At 39.9% G+C, this 22,188-nt stretch overlaps 1 protein-coding gene across 1 annotated transcript in view; it reads right to left on the bottom strand.

Annotated features, from left to right (window-relative positions):
• Positions 1 to 5,684: 5,684 nt before the first annotated feature.
• Positions 5,685 to 22,188, bottom strand: part of nr3c2 (nuclear receptor subfamily 3, group C, member 2) — an 89,484-nt gene continuing 72,980 nt past the window's right edge. The window contains exons 6-9 of the mRNA XM_033624305.2: positions 21,506 to 21,650; positions 15,409 to 15,539; positions 6,733 to 6,890; positions 5,685 to 5,920 (exon numbers count right to left, since the gene is read on the bottom strand). Of these exons, the coding sequence (XP_033480196.1) occupies positions 5,765 to 5,920; positions 6,733 to 6,890; positions 15,409 to 15,539; positions 21,506 to 21,650 (590 nt within the window). The 3' untranslated portion in view covers positions 5,685 to 5,764. The remainder of the gene's footprint in view (positions 5,921 to 6,732; positions 6,891 to 15,408; positions 15,540 to 21,505; positions 21,651 to 22,188) is intronic.

Raw genomic sequence — 22,188 nt, 5'->3', positions numbered from 1 at the left:
GGATGTCTACTGTATGTTTACTGGATAGTTGCTGAGAAATATTGTACAAAGCATCTGAGTAAAAAGTCATTTTTGGAATTGGAAAAAAAAAGCATTTTGTATATATTCATATATTAATAAGAAATGCACTGCCATGGCTGTGGAGATATGGCTTAGTCTCTCTACACCCGATTCATCACCGTGAACAGAAAATGGCAATGACGTGACTCCACATACAGTGACGCGATAGTGTACTGTGTACCAACACATTCTGAGTCATTCATGCCTAAAAGGAGTTTATTTAGGAGGAGACAGGTTTGATGATAACGTTGCTCCCTCGAGTAGAGGGAAAGGTTTTTTTGTTTGTTTTGCAGTGGGTGTTGATTGATGACCAATAAATAAACAGTTCATTAGTGTTGTTCCTTTAAAGGAATAGTTTGACATTTTGGGAAACAAATTTATTTGCTTTTTTTGTGGAGGATTATACGAGAAGATTGATACTACTCTCATGTGCGTATGGTGAATATGAAGCTGCCTGTGATACACTCTGACTCCCAACAGACGCTCTAGGTACCCCTCCAGTGTCAGTTTTGGATGCTCAGGGACGGTGTGTCAATGTACGCTTGTTACGTTCCTGTGTATTTTAAAAATAAACTTCCGTTTTCACAGTAAACGTACAATTTTTCCTTATTGAATGCACTTCGTTTTTAGCTTTAGGCCAGTGGTTCCCAACTGTTCCAGCTACAGGGTCCAGATTTCTCCTTAGTCATTAGTTCAAGGTCCACACAGCTTAATATGTTCAGTGTCATACTTTCGTTTGGCCATGTTGTCAAGCTAGTTTGCTGTCTCTGTCAAGCAGCTGTTCGTTGGTCACTCAATCTACAGCAGGAAACGGCACTTCAAAATTAAAGCTCTGTGCTGGAAATTCACTGTACTTCAAAATAAAGTGTTTTTTTTTACAAACTTTACAAGTTGAGAGCCACTAGTGGCCCATTCAGAATGGATCCGTGACCCATTTTTAGATCACGACCCACCATTTGGAAACCACTGGTTTAGGTGACAAGCATGTGGTTAGGTTTAGAAACATTGCTAACGTAACATCGCATATGTCACGTGACATACATCACTAGTGCAGTATGCTACACAAACTGGCACACTATGTTTCATACGTGAAATGAACAGTGGTCTCCTGGGTAAAAGTCATGAGTTTGTTGGACCCATCGTACATCAATGCAGACTTTCTTGCTCTTTATGCTACAGCAGTTGCTCAGAGCGTTAAAAAATGCTGCCAACCTATGCGTCTCATACTTCTGCTAAAGGGTACCCCTGTGCGTCCGTATTTGACGGCAAGGCCGGTATTTGACGAGTTGAGAGTAAGACAGTGTTGGAAACTACAGCCATGCCTAGCTTAGCTTAGCTTAGTTTAGCTTAGCATAAAGCTTGGAAACACGAGAGCAGTTTGCCTGGATTTGAACAAAGGTAACAAAATCTGCTAGACGGCACCTCTACAGCTCAATAATTAGCACGTTATATATATATTATATGTTCATTTACAAAAACAGAATTAAAAATGACAAGTTGTGGTTTTACAGGGGGTTATATGCTAGATTAATTCTAGGCCAAGCACAGTGACTTCCTGTGATAGCACATTGATTTAACAGTCTAACACATAACCTCCCCATAAAACTACAACTTGTCATCTTAACACTACGCATAAGAGAAACGAGAAACATGTTAACTATTGAGCTTGAGAGGTGCTGGTAGGCTAACCGTTTCCTCCTGCTTCCAGGCTTTATGCGAAGCTAAGCTAAGCTAACAGTCTCCGATCTGTAGCTTCATATTCACCCGTCAGACATGAGAGTGGTGTCAAACTTCTTATTTTACTTTCAGTAAGAAAATGAGTAAGTGTATTTCCCAAAATGTCGAGTAATTCCATATCAAAATAAATAGCCAACAGTCAAAGCCTATATTTCTGGAGTGCAGAAGGGTCATACAGTGGCATGAGAACATTACCGATAACACTGTGGGAATCTTATGTGTATAGGTTTCAACATTTTTACATTACCATTCTTTGGGACACATTTGTTTCAAACTTATTTTAGTGCAATATGTCCAGTTATTTTAAAAAAACACTCAAATTTGAATTGGCTAAATTTCAGGTCTACAGTGTCTACATCCATCATTTCATTTCATTTTGTGAGTGCGCAAAGTTTCTATTTTAAAACCGAAAAAGTCAAGAACTTTCTTTCACGTGTCTCAGGTTCAATAGTTTGTGATTTCTTGATTTTATTGTGGTGCTCATCAACAATACCGCCATGGGTTAGGAAATCATTTTTAAACAGCAACAACTCAAGGATCCATCACTTGATACATCTTGTTACAAAATAAGAAATACTTTTTGATTATTATTATTTTTTTTTTCTGTTTGAGCCACTTGGACAATGATGCAAAAAGTAAAAAAAAAAAAAAAAAAAAAAAAAGTTGCAAAATCAAATAACTTTACTTAATAAGAAGATAAATGTACTCTCTCTAACATTCAGGTAGTAAGTTCCATAAGTCTCTCACAATGTATGATACATTCATTTCTCTATTTGGCCCTCTCTGGTGCCAAGCCTTACTGTAAATTCTTCTCTGTGATCCAACACACAGAACATGGCGAGTGGGAAACACACATTTTTTCCAATATTCCAACAAGATGGTTAAAGTAGAAATGTTTTATACTATACTCAACATAAGGACTTGCCGTATTATTTACAATATATACTGTAAAATTGTAAATCAGGTGAGATAAAAAGGCACAAGTTTCCCTTTTTTAAATACAATGTAAACATCTCATCAAAAAGCATGCATTAACATTTCATTTTACAAAAAGGATATCATTTTTAGACAAAGTACTTAAATATTGTTTTCCAGCAAAATATAATTCTCTCAAAAATACTTTCCCATTCATCCTATGAACCTTTTGACATTTTTTTATTCTTTAAAAAGGACAAAAAAAGGGGCAAAATAAAGAAACAGTGAGAGAATAGCGTAAGGGTCCTTCACAACTTGAACACAATAATGCACAACAAAGACATATTGTAAAATGAGGCCTTTCTGACAAGGGACTGTATGAAAATGATTGTGTAGGGGAGGGGGACTGAACCTTATATGTTCTTTTATAAAGGAGTCAGACCCTACACAACATAGCTAATATTTTCTTTGGACCCTCCCAATAAATCAAAATCATATATTCATGGGAAACATAACAGCCAGTCTGCTAAACATTTGGGTTTAAAAAAAACATTTAATGAGCCATCTGATTTGAAAAATCCTTATGAGAACTGCCCTAGAATGAATAAAAAATATTACTCTGGGATGATAATAAGTTGAAACCCCCTCCTCCTGCTCTATCAAATACAGATCCCTTGAGCCAAAATTAAAAATACATAACCCTCCCCCGTTTCTGTACGCCCCGAATAATTTTCGTACAGTCCCTAACAACAGTCATGCCACTGCCATCTCTGTACACCAATCTCCACACAATTACTGCCACATAAGAGACCTCATAGTGTAGCACAGCGCCGTCATTATGAGAGCTGAGGCCACAAATATATTACACCAGCACCCGGCTGTGCTAATGATGTCATGTTGTCTAACTTTAGGCTGGGTGACCATGCAGAAAGTCTTTTCCCGCATCATCACAGTTGCTTATCAAAACAGACAATTCCTGCTAGCTGCACTAATGCCTCATTTCACATTGTATCTCCTCTGTGCAAATCTAAATGTGGAAATAGGATATGGCTAATCCTATAACATAAATGCATAATACCCACACTGAAAGAGCAGATCAACTATGCACATGCTTGCCAGAAAGAAAAAAAAAAAACACACACGCACACACACAAACTTAAGCCATTCTTGCTCCATACACAAATGTAAATACACACTCACAGGGCACATTAAAAAAAAAAAAGAAACAAATAATCACACGCCCCCACTGTTTTTCTTTCCCAGCGGCTCTATCGCTTTTCAGTAGCATCATAGTAGTGTTCCACAACCACCCAGAAACCAGTGGGGTGTGAGACAAGTTAATGGTCCAGATGACTGGGCCTGCCATACCTAAAATAGTAGTACTTTGCCCAAAGATACTAGTAAGGAAACAAACTAAATTAGGAAAAGGTGATCATACCAACAGTTCTTCATCAAGCATTCGTCGACATGTACCTCAAAACATCTTCTGTACAACCGCTGAATAGAATGTGTTTAAGAAGTTGTTAATACCTGTACACATTTGCCTGGTTTTTGATACATTAGCCGTTTGCTGTAAGCACTGCATTTTGGATTATATCAACTTTACAGAGTATGTGTGTTTAAACTGCATGTCCACATAGTGTATTGTATGGACGGTCTACGCGTTACTGTACATGTTATGCTTTTGCCTGGCTTTGTAGAAATGAAGCACCTTAATGTAAAATGACTGGCTTGTCAAAAAACTAAACCTTTGCAACACACTTTTATAAAATGCTTTTTATTATTTCTGGGAAGAGTAGATAAGTGTTGGTTCACAAAGGGCTGGTTTTGCTTCATTGTGAGTAAAAACAGACATTTGGACAGCTGCTCTGGAGATAACACAAAACACAATTACTATGGATGCACCTCAGTCAAATCCATTACCAGCGGACTCTACCGAAATCGTTTCCGTAAGTGCATGATGTTTTTCCATCCTGCAGCACTCCTGACCATTTTCGCACAAAGGTAAAATCGCTCATCAGTATTGTCTTAATTCTACACCACAATGCCTAAAATAGTGACTTTATGAAATGGGAGCTTCACGTGCAAGCTTTTCGTTACACAAGAGAGACGTTCTTTTTTTTTTATTATTTCAAAACAGCTTTAGCTTTGGACTTTTGCATATTAGTTTTGATTGTTTTACTACATATTTTAATTTAAAAAAATCAGTATATGAATGTTAATGATGGCTGTTATGACACCGATTGAGATTCAAACTTGGACTTGTTAGATTTAAAGTAATTATTCAGCTTATGATGATGCTTGTATAGCCCTTAGATTATATTCAAATAGACCTTTCACCTTACAGTCTAAAGATTCCTGCCTCCTCATTATGTCCTTTGCCCTGTAGTCTTGCAGTATGCTGCTACACTGCAAAGCGAAATCTAAGTATTGGCATTTTTTTTTCCGTAGTGCTATTATTTGTGAAAGACTGCATAAGCCACATTTAATATTTGCAAAAACTCTTTCTAGATTTGTAAGGGAATCTGATTTTAGTGCATGTGGAGTGCATCTGTGCGTTTGTGTGAAGGCATGTGGACGGCATGTGTATCAATTTCCCTCTACGTGTGTGTGTGTGTGTGTGTGTCTGTGTATGTGTATGTGTGTGTGCGCAGTGAATGTATCTAGCGCATCTAAGAAATGTATGGCTTTATCTCCATAGAAAATACTGTTATCGTCTTTGGGGCGGGGAGGGGGAGTTACTTCGGGATGCTTTGTCACGTTTCTCTAAAGTCCTTCCTCGGCGTGTCGCACTTTTCTCCACGAACTATTCACAGCTCTGACCCGCTTGTGGTGATCGCAGTGTCAAATCAGTTCTCCTCTTTTTTTTTTAACTCCCGTCACCACGTCACTTATCTTTCCCATCCTAGACGAGGACGCTGGCATACTGGGCGACCGGGTGCGGGCCAACTGGTCTGGCCTTCTCTCGCACGTTTTTCTCTTCTTGAACTTCTTCGTCTTCCTCCTCTCTTTCAGTTACCTAATGCCGCTTCTGTCCGGACTGTTAAGTGAGTCACTTCTTGTGGAAGTAGATTGTGTGAGTGAGGCCTGACTCCACCTTTGGTATCTGGTCACTGATGATCTCCACCAACATTTCGGGGAACTCCACCTTCAGGGCCTGGGACTCGCGAAAGGTGTAGAAACAGAAGTCCAACAGGTTCCCCACCAGCTGGACAACACAGACACATAATATGATGAGAAACATGGAATAGGTGTAGCTTTATAGTGCGTCTTTAATGGCTGGTAAAAAGGATTTTTATTATTTAATAGGAAAATATAAATCATGTGTACACTATATGTGAGAATATAAGCAAACTGCTGTATATTCTCATGGGTGTGTTTACATCCTGATGAGGCACTGACCCCTTTACAAGTCTTTTCAGCTCACCACTTGGGGGCACCACTGATTTTTTTCTAGACAACCCTCCTGTAAAGAAGGGTCATCCGTTCAGCACTAACCCCATTCACTCAGTCATTTGGGTCACTGAATTCTGGCCATTTATCTCTGTGACCTCTCGCTTGCTGACTCTCACTTCTTGGGGATGCGCCTGCACTGTCATTATGCCACATACAGCTTGACCCGTTCATAAAAGAAAGAGCAGTGATATAGCACATTTGCTGCAGTGACAACTGTGTACTGTGCTCCAATATACTGCGAGCTGGCATTGATCCCCTTCTGTTCCATTCACCAATACAGGCTGGTCACCGCCTCTTCCAAAATAACCTCCCCCTCAGGGAGAGATTGGGATGCAATAATCCTTATTCCATGCCACAGCGCCATTGAACCGTAAATGCATTATCCTAATCCACTATGCTGCCATTTTTCTCAAAACATGTCCAGAGATATCCAAGGCCCAATGTGCCACTGGACACCTCGCTCTGTGTGTGCGAAGGCATGGCATACCGAGAGGCTGCCAAGGGAAGCCTGTGCTGTACTGTAGGCCATTGGCATGGGCAGACAGACAGGGCAAGGGTACTTACATCATGCATGGCGTCCAGTAGCTTGGTGAGCTGGAAGAAGCGCTGCCAGGTTTGGCCAGAGTTGTTGGTTGCTTTTCCCACTGAACGCCGGAGCTCCTTAATGTAATTAACCCTCATCTCCTCAAACGCCGCCTGGTTCTTCAGACCCTCTTTGGGAACTGGGAAACAAAACAAATCCTCCTGTCATCGACTGGATTTAATGATGTTACGACCCAATACTGCAAAGAACAACTAATACGAGACTTGTGTGGATACCAGGCATATTTATTAGAAATGACTAAAACCTGTTGGTCATTTGACATAATTAGTGAGAATATGACTTAAATTACAAAAGTCTTTATGTGCTATTGGACTATACTGGCAGCTTTGCATGTTTTGCATACCTCACATTACTGCTACATTTCCAAACTATATTTAATGATTACTGGTCTCCTCATTGAATCAGTGTTGTTATTTTTTTTATTTATTCATTTGAACATTTCCCAAATTTTTACTGATTAATGTGGAAGACTGCAATCCATCACAGTGAGCATTTAGTTGGCTGTAGAGTTGGGCGGTGTGACCACTGTGAGATGATGTCAACCATCAGAGATTTAACTGTTTATACTGAGGACACTGTGAGCAACGTTAACAAGCAGGAAGTATTCTTGGCAATATTGGAATTTTGTATTAATTTGCGTTGATGAGGTACCTTGAGTTGCCTGGTATGTAACTCATTGGATTAGCAAAAACACACAAAAAAAGACATTCCCATCTCATATACATCAGTATTACAATTCAGAATTAAATATACTGTATAAAGCATTTAATGCACTCATAAACAGGAACTATTATTTTTTTATAACTCTCTGACTCTGTTTTGAATTGAATTTTTGGTCTCAGATTTCTCTTGAAAAATAGTTCATGGCTTTAATTTGCTTGTCTACCTGTGTGTTTGTGTTTAGACTACCTAATTTATAAAATCATTAATTTAAAATAAATTCTAAAAAGTAATTTTCAGTTTTCAATGTTTCTTTGAATATGAAAAAAGTGCATTAATCATTAAAAAAAAAATAATTTAAACCTTTATTATATAGAGTGACTTTGACAAAAAATAAAGTTACTAAATGCTCACTGTCTCTCAAGTTTCAGGTCGCTCTGAACTGATTTTAACACCATACAGAAATGAGCGAAATAGCTGACTGCAATGTAGGAACGAAAATGTATAGTACGCTTTAGAAAATGCAAATTAAACCCCATCTGCAGTTAATGGGCCGAGCCATGCACAACCACCGGTATGTTCCTTTAATGTAGAAATGTGTAACTGTGTAAAGGGTAATTAGAGGTGCTCTGTGAATTACGCTCTGACTCCCACACAGTTGCCTTTTTTTGGACATTTTTCCTGTGTTGACAATCTAAGCCTATTTAAGCCGACTCATTACAACCACTTTCACCATTTCAAGAGGTAATTAGTTTTCATGTGTAGCTACTGATTCATGAAAGACCACTGATATACTGGAAGGAATTGATTAAAAGTTATCTCAGCCACAGTGACAGCGAAAAAGGGAACAACGGTGCTTGTGTTTGTTAAGGAGCTTAATCATTTTGTCAGCCAAACCTCATTCATCAGGCAGTTTGTTCAATGACCAGAGCTGTTAAATTACTGCAACCCTCATTCACATCATAATGATTTGGATGGTGGCATCGATGCACTTAAAATAAAAAGGGAAGTGTAATGGGAGAGAGTCGGACAGATGTGAGGAATGAGATAGAGTAACTGCGCCATGAGGATGCATCAAAATGTCTACAATATCTTTTTCTCTTGCACTTTCTCCCTCCCCATGCGCGAAGGAGAACAAAGTCACAGATATGGAAGTCTGCCAACGCTCCTAAATGATATTCAGCTGCTGGCTACCAGATTAAGAAACATCTCACCTCTCAAAGAGCACACCTCAAATCAGTCTGAGGAAACGCCTTGAGTTGTCCTTCAACCGAGACTGAGATATTACGATATACAGTACACCATGTGACTTCTTCAACTATCAGAGTTTTTGCAATACCGTTCATACCAAGACAGCTACGTCTTTAATAGCTGTGGGTGTGTTAGGTCATCTGAGGCAACACTGCAAATCAATGAGCTTTATGGCAATAGGATTTTCTTTAAATTAATTTGCTGGATTTGCTAAAAACAGACATTTATTTCTGGTTATTTACCAATAAAGAGATTCTCAATTAACTTTCTAGAAACTTGACATAACATTACATATACGATGACGGAAGATTTCATCCGCATCCCCCACTCCCACTCCTGTGTGTGAAAGAGGATTAGGACCACATGGGAAAATGTATTTAGGTTTGAGAGTCAGAATTCTGACTTTAAACTCAGGCCTTAATACATTTTACATGTGGCCCTAATTGTCTCCTGTACCTCTGTCAATAATTACAAAAGTTATTACTATTATTTTAAGGAACAGGGCTGCAACTTTCATTCCACTATTTTCATTATCAATTAATGTTGATTATTTTCTCGATAATAATTCTACATAGTTTTTATATTTGCTATGTACTGTATTTTGTATCTGCAAATCTGCTTTTTCTGCTATGATATTTTAGTCCTGGTATATTGTACTCTTCCAACTTTCTATTGTAACTGCTGCACAGTGATTTCTCTCTTATCTTATCTTTTGTTTTCTTTTCTTAAAATGTTTTATCTGACCAACGCCCAAAGATATTCATATAACAATTGCATAATATAAAGCAATCAAAACTCTTGAACAAATAATTGATTACCAAAAGAGTAGCAGATTCATTTTCTGTTGATTGACTTCTTCATTAATCAGCTAATCATTGCATCTCTAAGGTGGAGCATTTAGGACTGAGCTCTACACATGCGTGTAACAGAACATGGTACCTCATTCAGTTGCCACAGGCACAGTAACCAGACCTCCTGTTCGTTCGCAGCATGGCTAAACATGTCGAGAAGAGACAATGGTATCAACGTCTCGTAAACTTTTATAGCGTTTTTGAAACCTCACGAAAATATCTTTTACAGCAGGATATGAAATTCTGAGCCCTAATGGGTTAAACGACCTCCCTTTAAAAACTAAATTATGTGCTTTCTCCAGTATGTTTAAGTCGCCAGTTGTAGCGGCACTAGCATAAAGCAGCGACTGACAGGGTCTGTTTTGAGTTCTGTAGAATGAGTAGCCATAAGCAAAAGCCTGTTTCTTGTCAGTTATTATTGCATCTTTTTGAGAACAGATCATTGAAGGTCAATAAATCTGAGAGCATTTGTCTGGCTTCATCACGTCCTCTCTTTCTGTCTCTTTCTATGTGATTCTCCTCATTGTACTTTGATGTGCGATCACCTTTGAGCATGACGTACATGAGGCTAAGGAGGGCAGATATGAAAACAGATTAGTGCAGAGGCTGTGATTTCTCTGCTTTATTTGGCTGACATGATGAGAATGTGCTAAAACCCAGGGCCGCATTTGGACCTTTTGTTTTCCTCCCACTGACCCTCATACGCCCTGATTAGAAACTGACCTGGCATTTAGGGGCGTTACCGTGACTGTCCCCAAAATAGGGCATTTATACCACCGTAATTGGTGTCAAATGGATTTTCGCTGCAGGTATAGAGCCTCCGCAGCTAGGCCATATTTCATGCAGCTGCATTATCATATGCACCAAAAGCCCAGGAAAGCTCTTTTGTCTGATGCACGCTGCACAAAGAGGCAAACTCATGCAGCTAGGAGATGCTATTGGCACATGTGTCGTTCAAGGACATGCAGCCTCCTGCTCTGGGTTGCTGGTACATACCTAACTGACAGGGTGTCTCTTGGTTAAGATTTAATACCTGTTACTATTCATTAGGGAATTCAATAACTAGCTCTGCAGTAACAACTCACTGAAGCTTCAGGGTGTTGTCTAACAGGAAATTTATATCTTAACATCACACAAGTAGATTAATGACTGGTTAGAGTGAAAATGATTATGATCAGTCTTTTTGCGTAATTAGAAAATGTGTCACACGAAACGCACCCATCACCTCGGTTAACACATTGTACATTTGTCCCACCTGGAAGGAGGCAGTTTGTTGAGAGACCAAAATGAACAAGATAATCTATCAATACTATCTATGTCTGTGCAGAGGTGAGGAGTGTAACTGGCTCGAGCAGGCCACTGCTCCTGTACCAAATCCAAACAGGGTCATGAGACACCGCAGGCTCAATGAAACCTTAGCCAAGGTCAGAGAGGAATAACAGCCCTTCTCTCTTTTCTCTTTATCCCTCTTTCCCTCTCTTTCACTCGCTCACTCGTTCCCTCTCTCTATGTAACACAACATTTTTCAAACCAGCCCAAAGGCACACACACACTCACTGACTCCGTAGTACTTGCTCAGCTGACAAGTTCTGACAACTCCTCTGTAAACATTTCTGCTGCTACTCCTTCCACGAGGCCCTAGCATTACCTCTGAATGACTGTAACGAAGAGCGCTTGCTACAGTGCCTCAGAAAATCCAGAGACGGACTGCTTTTAAAAAAAAAAATATTATTCACAAGTGCTTTTGCTGAAATGTTTGTCGAAGCTCCATACAGTACGCTTGCTCACAGGTACAGGAATTTATCTGCTGCACATTAGAAATATGAAATTTTCTTTCCCCATCTCTCATATTTTACTGCTTTATTTCCACCAAATCCAATAACCACAGCAAATTGAAGCACCTTAAATTCCCTGTTTCAGTTCTGTATCCCGGCTTTTTTCATCCGCACCCTCTCCTTCAAAATTCCAGCCCTGGGTTTGAAGGAAGTAAAGAAAAATAGCAGGTCTTGGAGCATTGCCTGGTGCTTGACTGGCCTTTATTAAGTACAGCAGGGCTCTCTGGAAAACCTCCAGAGGACCAGGGAGGAGAGGAGAGGGAGGCCACAGCAACAGAAGGACCGGCTCTGCCAACCGCCCCCCATCCCCCCTTTGTATTCTCTTTCTTTCTCCCTATAGCTATGCACCTGTCTCTTTCTCACCAACACAAGCTCTCACTGTCAACATTTGTCTGATTTCACTCTTTAAATCTCCCTTTTCCCCTTTGGTTTCTCATCCTCTCTGTATTCTATCTCTCTTCCTCATCCCTCCAAACATCCAATAGCAGAAGTCCGGCTGGAGCTCCCCTGCTTACAGATGACTCAACAACACTGAGTTTATGTCAGGGAAATGCATTCACTCCGCCTCTTCCATATGTCACTGTACTATGAAGCCAAACCTTATACAATTGATCAGGGATATATTGTATGTTTAATAATCTACTGACAGAATCTTGTTTTTTCTTTTCTAAATTTGTATTTAAAAGGAATATGTTACTCACAAAATGCCCATTTGTATATCTGTCAGTCATGCCGTATTAGCTTAAATTTGTAAAGAAAACTTTTTCTCACATGCCTCCACAGAAAACTGTTAATATCCATTTGTCAATTGAATGACCTTGTCCAACAACATAATTATATCAAAACATCCGTTTATAAATTCTCACACAACTCGTGCAGAATAATCCAAGTCTCATTTATCCAGTGGTATGCTCAGTGCTTCCCAAACACATGCTTTTTCACTAAAAAACGTCTTTGTTGTCTGGCTTTGAAGAGAGGACAGATGAGTTTTACTTTCAGTTCAGTTTTAAATAGTAAGGTTTCAGTGGAAAAGCATGTGTTTGGGAAGTACACAGAAAACAGCTTTCCTGATGAATTCAACCTAACACGACATCACTTATCAATTAACAAATTGATCATATTGTGGGTGAAGTATTCATTTAATTGTTGCAGTTTTTAATAATCACAACTCACCAGAAAAATACCTTTTATTAGTTATGGCTGGGTTTAGAAACTGAAAATAGTTGGACTGCAGTTTTGCAAGTCTGGAGACCTTTTCATATTTTGGCTTAGAAACTGCAAGACTACATTTGAAGTCTGATATTTTTTTTGTTTTACAAAAATGGATCAGGATTACAGCCAATTTACAAAAACTTTAAGGCCTTCACATGCCATTTGATAACCGTGAGATATGCAGTTTTTTCTGTCAAGACTTTAAAATAAATCTTATTAAAATTGTGTCATCAATCATACATGATTAGCTCAAAGCCAGTAAAAATACCTATTACATCGTCTGAGCAGTTCTGACCTTCTGATAGCTTGTAATATTAATGATACACAACTTTCAGTTTCTTCTATGGTTAAATGCATTATAGCTCATTTTGGATAATGGTGTGATAGTTAATTGGCCAAAATGTAAACACAAAATGGAAGAACTCGAGATGCTAGGATGAAATTAAGTTAACCATGGTTGTGTTTTTCGCCCATCTGAGTCCAGCATTCACGCATCACTTTCAGAGGCCTCAGTAACTGAAAAATAAATACTCTGCCAATGAATATTTCCACTGATTGGCACTGGTGCTGGAGTTCAAAGAGTTTGAAGTCTGGCCAGCATGCACACTCTTCAAATAGATCGCCATGACTCTCTCTCTACCCCCCGCCATCCTCACCTCTCTCTCTCTGTCAATATCGAACATCTATTGACACAAAAAAAACACACGCTTAGACTTATGCATAAATATATGACTGCAGCAGGTCTTGTGAGTCCCAGTGTTGTTTTAAGGTTTGCGGTGATCTTTTTAAATAGCTGTGAGTGGGTGTGGACGGTGGAGTTATGACACAGCTGCCACCACGGAATCTTTAATTGTTACTATTGAACTGACAGCAACAGCTCACAGGGTGTTGAGGTGGTGGAAAAACCAGTGCTTTCAGTTTCCAACTGAGTAACTTGGTCCAACACGTCCCCTCAGTGAGGCTGCAGTGCCTGTGGGCGCAGTGGCAACACGGCGGGACCTCCTTCAGTGAGTGATAGACATAGACGTCTGCTCAACCATGGGCAATTAAAGTAAATAAAATAATATAAAACAGAGTAGCCTTTGCTTGGGGGAACGCAAAGACGAAAGCTTTGCTCTCTTCTTCCATTTGCATACACTCTGTGCTGCTACACAAACAGGTGCATGCAACATCAATTCTATTTCCATGCTTGTTATGCATGTTAACGGATTACCGTGAATGATAATCTAACAGACTTTAAAAAGACACGATCGTGGGTGCAAGGAAGGCGGGTACAAACACTGCCAAAACAGTCTGAAAGGTGTGCGGTGGATGGAACAAAACACACAACATCTTATCAATGCATTGCCTCTGTGACAGGCAGTCTTTTGGTTTGAGGAATGTGGGAGATGTTGGGTGGCTCAGGCCATAAAAAGCATTGCACCTTTGCCTGTATGTGGTGTAGAGGCAGACAAACACTCCAGGACCTCTCTTGTTGACGGAAACTCCTGTGTAGCCAGACCTATTTCCACAGCGCTGTGTCAGAGGTAGAGAAAGGTCTGGAAGCACCTATTATTATCCTGGTATAGGGGGCAAAAAGGCTCTGGGTTGTTTGTATTGCCCTGACCCAATTGCAATCGTCTTAAGGGGTGCTAAGCTCAGGATGCAACGATGGCGTCCTTGCAAAATGGTAGCATGCAGATAGTGGAAGGGGAGGAGAATGCTGGCTGAAACAAGTAGGTATATCTGCGGGTGGAGCAGCTAAGTGACCTGCCCACCAGCCACATGACCCGCCTACTATACCCACAAGTCAGTCTATGATCAGCCCCCTCCACTCCAAGTGGAAGCCCTGAGGAAACGTTAGCGTTTAGCCAGCTATGAAGTGTTAGGCCAATAAGAGGCAGTTCAGGTAAGTGTTAGGGTAAAGGCTACAGCTTTTTACATTTAAAGTAAATCACACATCTATAATCAATTATTAAGTGGATTATTGCCTTGCTTGGCCTCATATTTATTCACTACAACCTGGTCTTGTAGCAGGGCTCGAAATCAGTGTTGCGTTAGCGCTGCAGCTCTACACGTCTCGTCTAAAATATCAAGCTTATACCCACAGCCTACATTTAGTGAATCAAACTAGTTCTCAATTAACCAAAGATTATCAGTGGAGTTAAAACATCTGCACCGTTGATTCTGATGAATCCTTCTTGCATCTGCACCCCATAATGGTTGAGTCGAGGTGCAGCCAAAGTGGCCAATGCACATGTTTAAGCCCCACTAAAATGATGTGTATCACAGCAGCAGACTGTCCATTCATGGGAAACGTGTTCTCACATGGAGTTGGTGCGTTGAAGTAGATTTAAAACGACCTGGCAGTTATGATCTCTACAATCAAAAACATACTGAATCATCCCACATGAACACTGTTGGATGACTTTGAATGCATCTGAAGAAAGGAGCATTCACCTCACGCTGGGAAGTTACTAAAAAAAAACAGATGTCTATATGGTCCGCTTTAAATGGGACTGCAGTTCACTGTTACCAGGCACAATGGTGATATTAAGTGGTTCTGAACGGCGCTCTCTATCAGTGGTGTCTGGACTTCTTTTAAATTATAGAATTAATGTTATTGTTCGTTGGTCTGTCTGAGTTATGGATAGCCTGAAATTTCAATTAATTATGCTTGGGATTGATGAGGACTGCATAATATTTTTTAAATAATTTAATTCCAAATGCCATTTTGTTATGCAGTTAGTAATTTGTGCTTGTGGGGAGAAAAAAAAAGCAGTGTGAGCAGGTGGGGATATAATGAATAAATAAGTGTTCTTGCAGGGCCTGTAGCTTCACTGCCTACCTGTGCTGAGAAGCAGAAGGACCTTCATGGAGAGGAACTCGTCGTAGGTTAGCTGCAGTCGTAAAAACTCCTGGCTCACCTGCCTCATGCCCAGACACAGGTCGTACATGGCTGACTGCTGCATGCGCTCCCTGAAGACAGAGGGAGGAGGGAGGAGAGGATGACGACATAGGGATTTTGAGATTCACACAAAGTAGTGTCTTTCACAACCCCTTTATTAGTTACAGTCCACCTTCAGTACTCACTCATCCACACACTCATTTATTCATTCATTTACTCACTCATTGTGGTTTTAAATCACAATTTTATGTAACTTACTCATTCATTTCCTACCACTAGCCTAGTGAAACAATATTTCCACACAGTGCAGAGGAGGATCCTGCTAGTCTGAGCTAAGAGCAGAATACCAAATCCCCCCAGATTGCAGAATGCTGCGTACAGTATCACACCACAGATGCACCACTTTTCTAAGGCTGTGGCAGCCTACGAGAGACCCCATATCTAACCCTAGTCACCATAGAAACATACTCAGGAAGGATGTATAATTTCCAACATGTTTATATCGACAGAAATGACACATACATGAACATATGTTCACCACACTGGCATGTGCATGTTTACCAAACAGGTTTATGTGCATGGATGTGTCGAAAATACATCATTGAGAGCGCACGTCGATGGTGCATGCCATTCTCGTCACTCCCCTTCTCTCTCACACACATTTTATCAGCAAAATAATCTGGATTACGTCACAGAGTTCACAAAAACAGGAAAGAAACATTAGTAGGGATAAAGCATGAGCCAATCAGAAATGTGCTCTGCAGATGCCACAGATTCAGGGGAATCTCTGGCTTTAGATGCCACTTCTCTTTGCTATAAATCACCATCACATCCAGGCTACATTGATTAAATGCAAGTGGTGTGGCTTGACTTGAAAGAGGTCGGAGTTTTACCCACAATACAGTGGAGCTGCATCATTACATAGGCAGTGAGGGTGGAGACTTCACTCTGATAACAACTAGACTAAACATTTTGTAGAGGGGACCAGAGGCAGCCGATTGGAAACGAGTGCATAATGTTCCCATCAAAGCATAAGATGGATTTTACAGTATTTACTGTACAGCTCTGTCTGTCGGCCCGACTAAATAACTGATAAACTGTGACAATGTCTGGGAGAGGAGCAGTCCCGTTTCCCTGCTGAGCAGCACTGTGTATGTGAGCAGTTTCGCAAAGTGCAGCATAACATCATTTGATACAACTTTGGGCTGGAGTTTCTAAAGTCTCCACACGTTGCTCTCCCTCTCTTTCTCTCTCCCTCTCTCTCTCTCTCCCTAGCACTCTCTTCCTGAAATCAATTTTGCTGAATCACTGCCCAAAATGAGCTGCTGGTTTTGGGGAGGAAAGAGAAAAAAAACTGGCAGAAATCTCTCCTTCCCACCTTCTCCCTCTCTCTTTCTCATCTCTCTGTATCTCTCTGTCTGCTTCTTGCTCTCACTTCTTTTTCTCTCTCAGCCCTCCTCTCTCAGTCTTGAACTCGCTCTATTTCTCTGTTTCTATGGTAAAAGATTCAGGAGAGAAGCACAACTGAGGAAAAGGGAGAGTTCAGATTCACCTTTGGCTGGGAGAGGCCAACAAAATTTGTTTGTTGAGAAAAGTGTATCCAAACAAATTGCTCAAAGTCTGACTGAAATCACAATTAAAGGACCCAATCCCATTTCAGATTTTTATCCTCACCCCTCGATTTCAAGTGCAACCTTGCCCCTGGGAACAGAGTTAAAAGGGGCAGTGGTTGAAATCTTCCCCGATGATATAGGACAACCATTCAAGACCCTGATACGTCATCGATACGCTGGAACATGCATAAACAGATGCATGAATGGTGCCGGACATTGCAAATATGCCGCCTTCTGCAGTGGTGATTTCTCTTGCATTGGCTACAGGCAGCCTTTTGCAGTTGTCAGGATGCTCGCGATTTTATCGCTAGCGATGCTCTGTAGGCTAATGTTAGCAACCCTACCCTGCCAGTCTGCACTGTCATTAGAGGAGCGGTAACAAGTGCAACAACTTCACTGCCAAACTTAAGTTAAATTTTGGGAATCATATACCATCAAACGGGTGGAATGAGACATGGACATATGTCAAAGTGAGAAACTCTCATACAGAGATCAGCAATAACAATGTAATGTTAGCTAGCAAGTGAGTTAGCTGCCAAGACATTGGCATACTAGCCACTTATTTAGCTGTAATTGATATAAAGAAAAGGACCATAAAAGACATTGAACTGAGATAATACCCCATGATCCCAACAAGAACTGGGACACCCTACCCATAGACGTGAACAGGCAAAACGGAGCGGTAAGGGCTGACTGGTATTGGGCCTTAGTTATTTTCTTTTATAGTCAAATAAGTGGCTAGGACAAAATTATCCTAAAAACATATTAATTACTATATTTTATGGTGAAAAGGTGATTTTTTTTCCCTAGCTACATCAGAAATGCTCCTTCAGCCTTTAAACCTCTGAGTGGTTCGGCCAGTGTTTGTGTGTGTCTGTGATTGACAGCTGAGCCTACAGGGAGACAGTGACACAATGTAAATCATCATGCAGCGGTAACTGCAGTTTACAAGCCAACAACGGTGTTGTGTTAGAAGTGGTATTGACAAATAAGACTATATAGCATCTATATAGCAGCTGAACTGACTGACATTGACATTTGACGGTGAAATGTAGCTGTTCACTGTGCTAAAGCTGACGAGCTAATTAGCTATCTAGTCTAAAAAGTGACATTAAAAGTGCACTTTTCACTGATGGTTGCTGTCTGTGTCGTCAGCAGTTGTAGATTGCCGTCTGTGACAGTAAGACACAGATTAGAATAAAAGGATTTGTTTTGCTATATTAAAAAAATGCTCTCTGCATAGACAGAAAACCAACAGTGTACTGTATGGTACTAGTGATACACTCGCTAGTTGGCACCAGAAAAGTTGGTTAAATTTATTATAAAAATTACTATTTTATGCAATTTTGTTCATGAAAATACCATCGTAATAATAAGGCATGTTTCCTAAAGATTAATTTTCCTATAGAAAACTGTTTTCAATAAATGTTATTCATTACGTTTTATTTAGTGAGTTGTTGTCATGTGTTGTAAGATAATGTGCAATGTTTTTAATGCATGGTGCGAAGTGCTACGCATTTCAGTGGCATCTGAAATACAGTTTGGTTAATGAAAACTGTGATTAACAATTTCAAATGGGTCTTGTAATATGAATATAACGTAACATATTTTTATAGGCAGTGTTTACCATGATAAATTAAATTATGCTAAATTTGGACTATTGTCTGAGTGTTCTTTTTAACTTTTAGATTAGTCGATTAATCTATGTTTAAACCTCCATTTAGGGAAACTGGTCGTAGAGGAATATCCCTAACTGGCAGAGGCACAAACATCAAGTTACGTTTAAATTTCACACTGACACACTTGTCAACAAGCTACGACAAACACTGAATATGTGTACAGAAACTAGCTTTCCCATGCTCAGTAGGAAGCAGATTATTGAAGCCATCCTCTTGTCTGTCTTGGATTACAGTAATCTATAGACATGTCTTTGCTTCCTTTTCCTAGATTCAGTTCATCACTCTGCCCTCAGATTATCTACTGGTCACCATTACTCTACTTATCATAGCATCTAATACGAAAAGGTTTGGTGGTCATCTCTAATGGTAAGATGTGATAGGCTTTGCCTTCTATTTATTTATAAAGTCCTACATCGTGTCTTTATTAAACTGGACCTGTAGTCATTATTAACTCCTTCAAGTGATTGGCTAGATTCAAGATTCAAGAACTTTATCATTATGCAAGCATAATGAAATTGCAAATGGGTCATTCTCAAATGGTGCATACTAAAAAAAAAAGGTAAAAAACATAAGCAATATTAAGTATAAAAAATATATAAAAGTACATTGATTGTAGAGGCATCAGTTAATTAATTTGTGCGTATTTTGTTAAAATCTAAATCAGTTGAAATCAGTGTAAATGAGGGCATGTCCTCAGTGATTCCTAGAGATTTCAATAAAGGTTAAATGAATGAATGACAAAAACAGGGAGATGATGCATTGCTTAAATATGATGCATTTTAATTCTACCTTCACACATAGTAGATAAATGTTGCCCGTCTAACATGAACATTAATTAAATGAGCGAGGGAGCGCCCATAACTTTTAGGGAAATAGCTTTGTTTATCTGTTTGCACATCAAAGACTAAATGACACAGATTACGCAGGCTTACTTTGTCTTCAGTGTAAAATGCACATCTGTCTTCGCAGTATTTACGCTCAATCAGTGACAGAATCCACTCTAATAGCTGAGCGAGCAGACAGTCTATTCAATAAATGCCTTAATGCTCTGAGTCAATAAGCACTAAGTAGCTATGGAAACAAGTGTACACTGTCCAGCCCCCTGAAGACTGAGTGGACTCAGCAAAATTATGGACCGATTTTGTCCTCATTTTTTGACAGAGTTATCAATGAACTAAACAACAGAGACTACTGTACTTTGGCAACAAGCGAGCAACACACCTTGACCTCATAACAGGTCTGAAAACACACAGTGGGGTTGGCAGTGACACAAAGCAGCGAGCATGTGACCAACATCCAGGCCGCCATCATCTCCCGCCGGTCTACATCTCATCTCCTCCGTCAGGCTCAGTACCAGGCCCATCAGTCAGTGCTGTAAATGCATCACATGCAGCAACTGCAGCATGCTGTACTGTTCAATATATACCTTAATTTCTCTGCAAAGCATATGTTTTCATTTATCATATAAATGCATGTGCACTTCTCAGTTAGAACTTACTCCAAACTGAACTTGCCAAAATGACACGAACCATTAAGTCCCTATCACAAAATTAGATTTTCTCCAAAAGCTGTTGTCATCTCACAGAAGGAAACACATAATTCTTAATAAACTGTGATCCACTTGGCACTAAATTGATTAGAGGTTCAGAGGATCTCTGGTGTGGCAATCTAATGCTTTACCAACTGTACTAAGCTCCCAGTGATAGAACACAGGCTCACAGAGGCTGGAGCTGTGTTGCACAATGGCATTTGTGCTGCTGTTTATTTATTTGTTTATTTGGGACAAACTGACCCACTGACATTGACTTACACAAGCTATTAGTTGGAGCTTTTAAACCTGCCCCTGACTGAACCCGCTCCTCTACAGCCGGCTGCCTACAGAGGCTGCTATTCTCAGTTTTGATTAATTCTGTAACATTCAATTCATCAGTGGCCATGCAGCACAGCTCCAACGCAAAAAAGGCCCACGTACACTTCCTCTCCACTTGCTCTCCTGTTCAGACATATTAACACAGATCAAGTGGACCATTGACTGCCCTTCCTCGGCTTTGATCGTCTGTGCCTGACGTAATTAAGCAACCACAAAAAGGTACAGAAGTGTTTCCATGTGAAGTGCCACAGATCAGGTACAAGATTATGACCTTGTTTAAAGCACACCAGGACTTCCTCAAAACAACGTCATTACCGCGAAAACTAAATTTGGCCCTTTGAATAGTTTTCAATGAATGTTAATGGCATGCTCAGAATAGCACAGCAGGAAAACACACTTCTTCTTTCTCTCCAAATTCTTGCAAAATCGATGTTTATGCATAAATTTGCATTTGAAGAGCAGCTTAAAATAACAGCAGCTACCAAACATTAATAGACAAAGCCTGACTGTTCAACCAATTACTGTATCTCCTAATTATATACTCTGAAAAACAAATTATTCTTTCTAATATCTGTAGTAGACATGTTTGTGTTTTGGGGATCCCGCAGGACATCAGACAACATCAAATGCATTTTATATTATATGTATTCTATTCATGGAAATGCTAAATTTTGGTGCTTGGCACTATAAAAACAGATGAAATGGCACAGGGGTGACCTCCTCTCTCTGTTATGTTTTTGAAAATAAGATTGTACAGATTGTGTGTGACAAAAAAATTTAATATCTGGGCCCCTGCTAAATGTCAGGACTAGTACACTTTAATAAAATCAGCACGATGCGTGTGTTACACTGCAGATATAGAAGTGTAGACCTACTCATTAAAGATGAGGTCAGGGGCAAAGTAGAGCATCTGTCCATTGGTGTGTTTGTAGGAGCGCCAGCTGAGGCTAAAGGAGGACAGACACATCCATGAGTACTGGATCAGGGTGATTTGGTCCTCGATGGGCAGGCCCCGGAAACCTAACACACACAGAAGCAAACACATGGCAGATGAGGCTGATGAGAAGAAAGCAAAGTGTTTAAATGTAGCTAACAATACTCAGCGTTTGATTTAAAGCATTTGGACTTACATATGTTTGTTTAGCTGCATGTGTCTGTTTATGTGCATTTTCGTAACGTGCATCTTTGTTACAGTACACTTTTTTTCTTTTGGGCAATATTTGTTTAGACACGGTAACGACCGAGAGGTATTCACCCATTCTTGTTTTATGCTAATCCCACAAGGCCTCCGGTTATTGGCATGTTGTCTATGGAGCTCCAAAAATAGAGTTGAATAGGAAAGTTGCCAAACTCTCAATCAAACTCTGGCAACAAACTCCTCCTCATGCAAAACATAGGCCAACTGAGGACACGCAAGTGACTTATCAAGGCTTAGGGACTACTTTAGTCAACATGCGTGTCAATCTGCAAAATACAATAATTGGAAAAAATATATTTGTAGAAAAGGTGTATCAAACGCCTGGCTCAGTACAGGGCGGGCTGATGATTAAAATATCAA

This window comes from Epinephelus lanceolatus, chromosome 3 (assembly GCF_041903045.1).
Source record: "Epinephelus lanceolatus isolate andai-2023 chromosome 3, ASM4190304v1, whole genome shotgun sequence".
Classification (NCBI taxonomy): domain Eukaryota; kingdom Metazoa; phylum Chordata; class Actinopteri; order Perciformes; family Serranidae; genus Epinephelus; species Epinephelus lanceolatus.
Note: the sequence above shows the minus strand (reverse complement) of the source record. Positions and strands in the feature narration are given on the sequence as shown.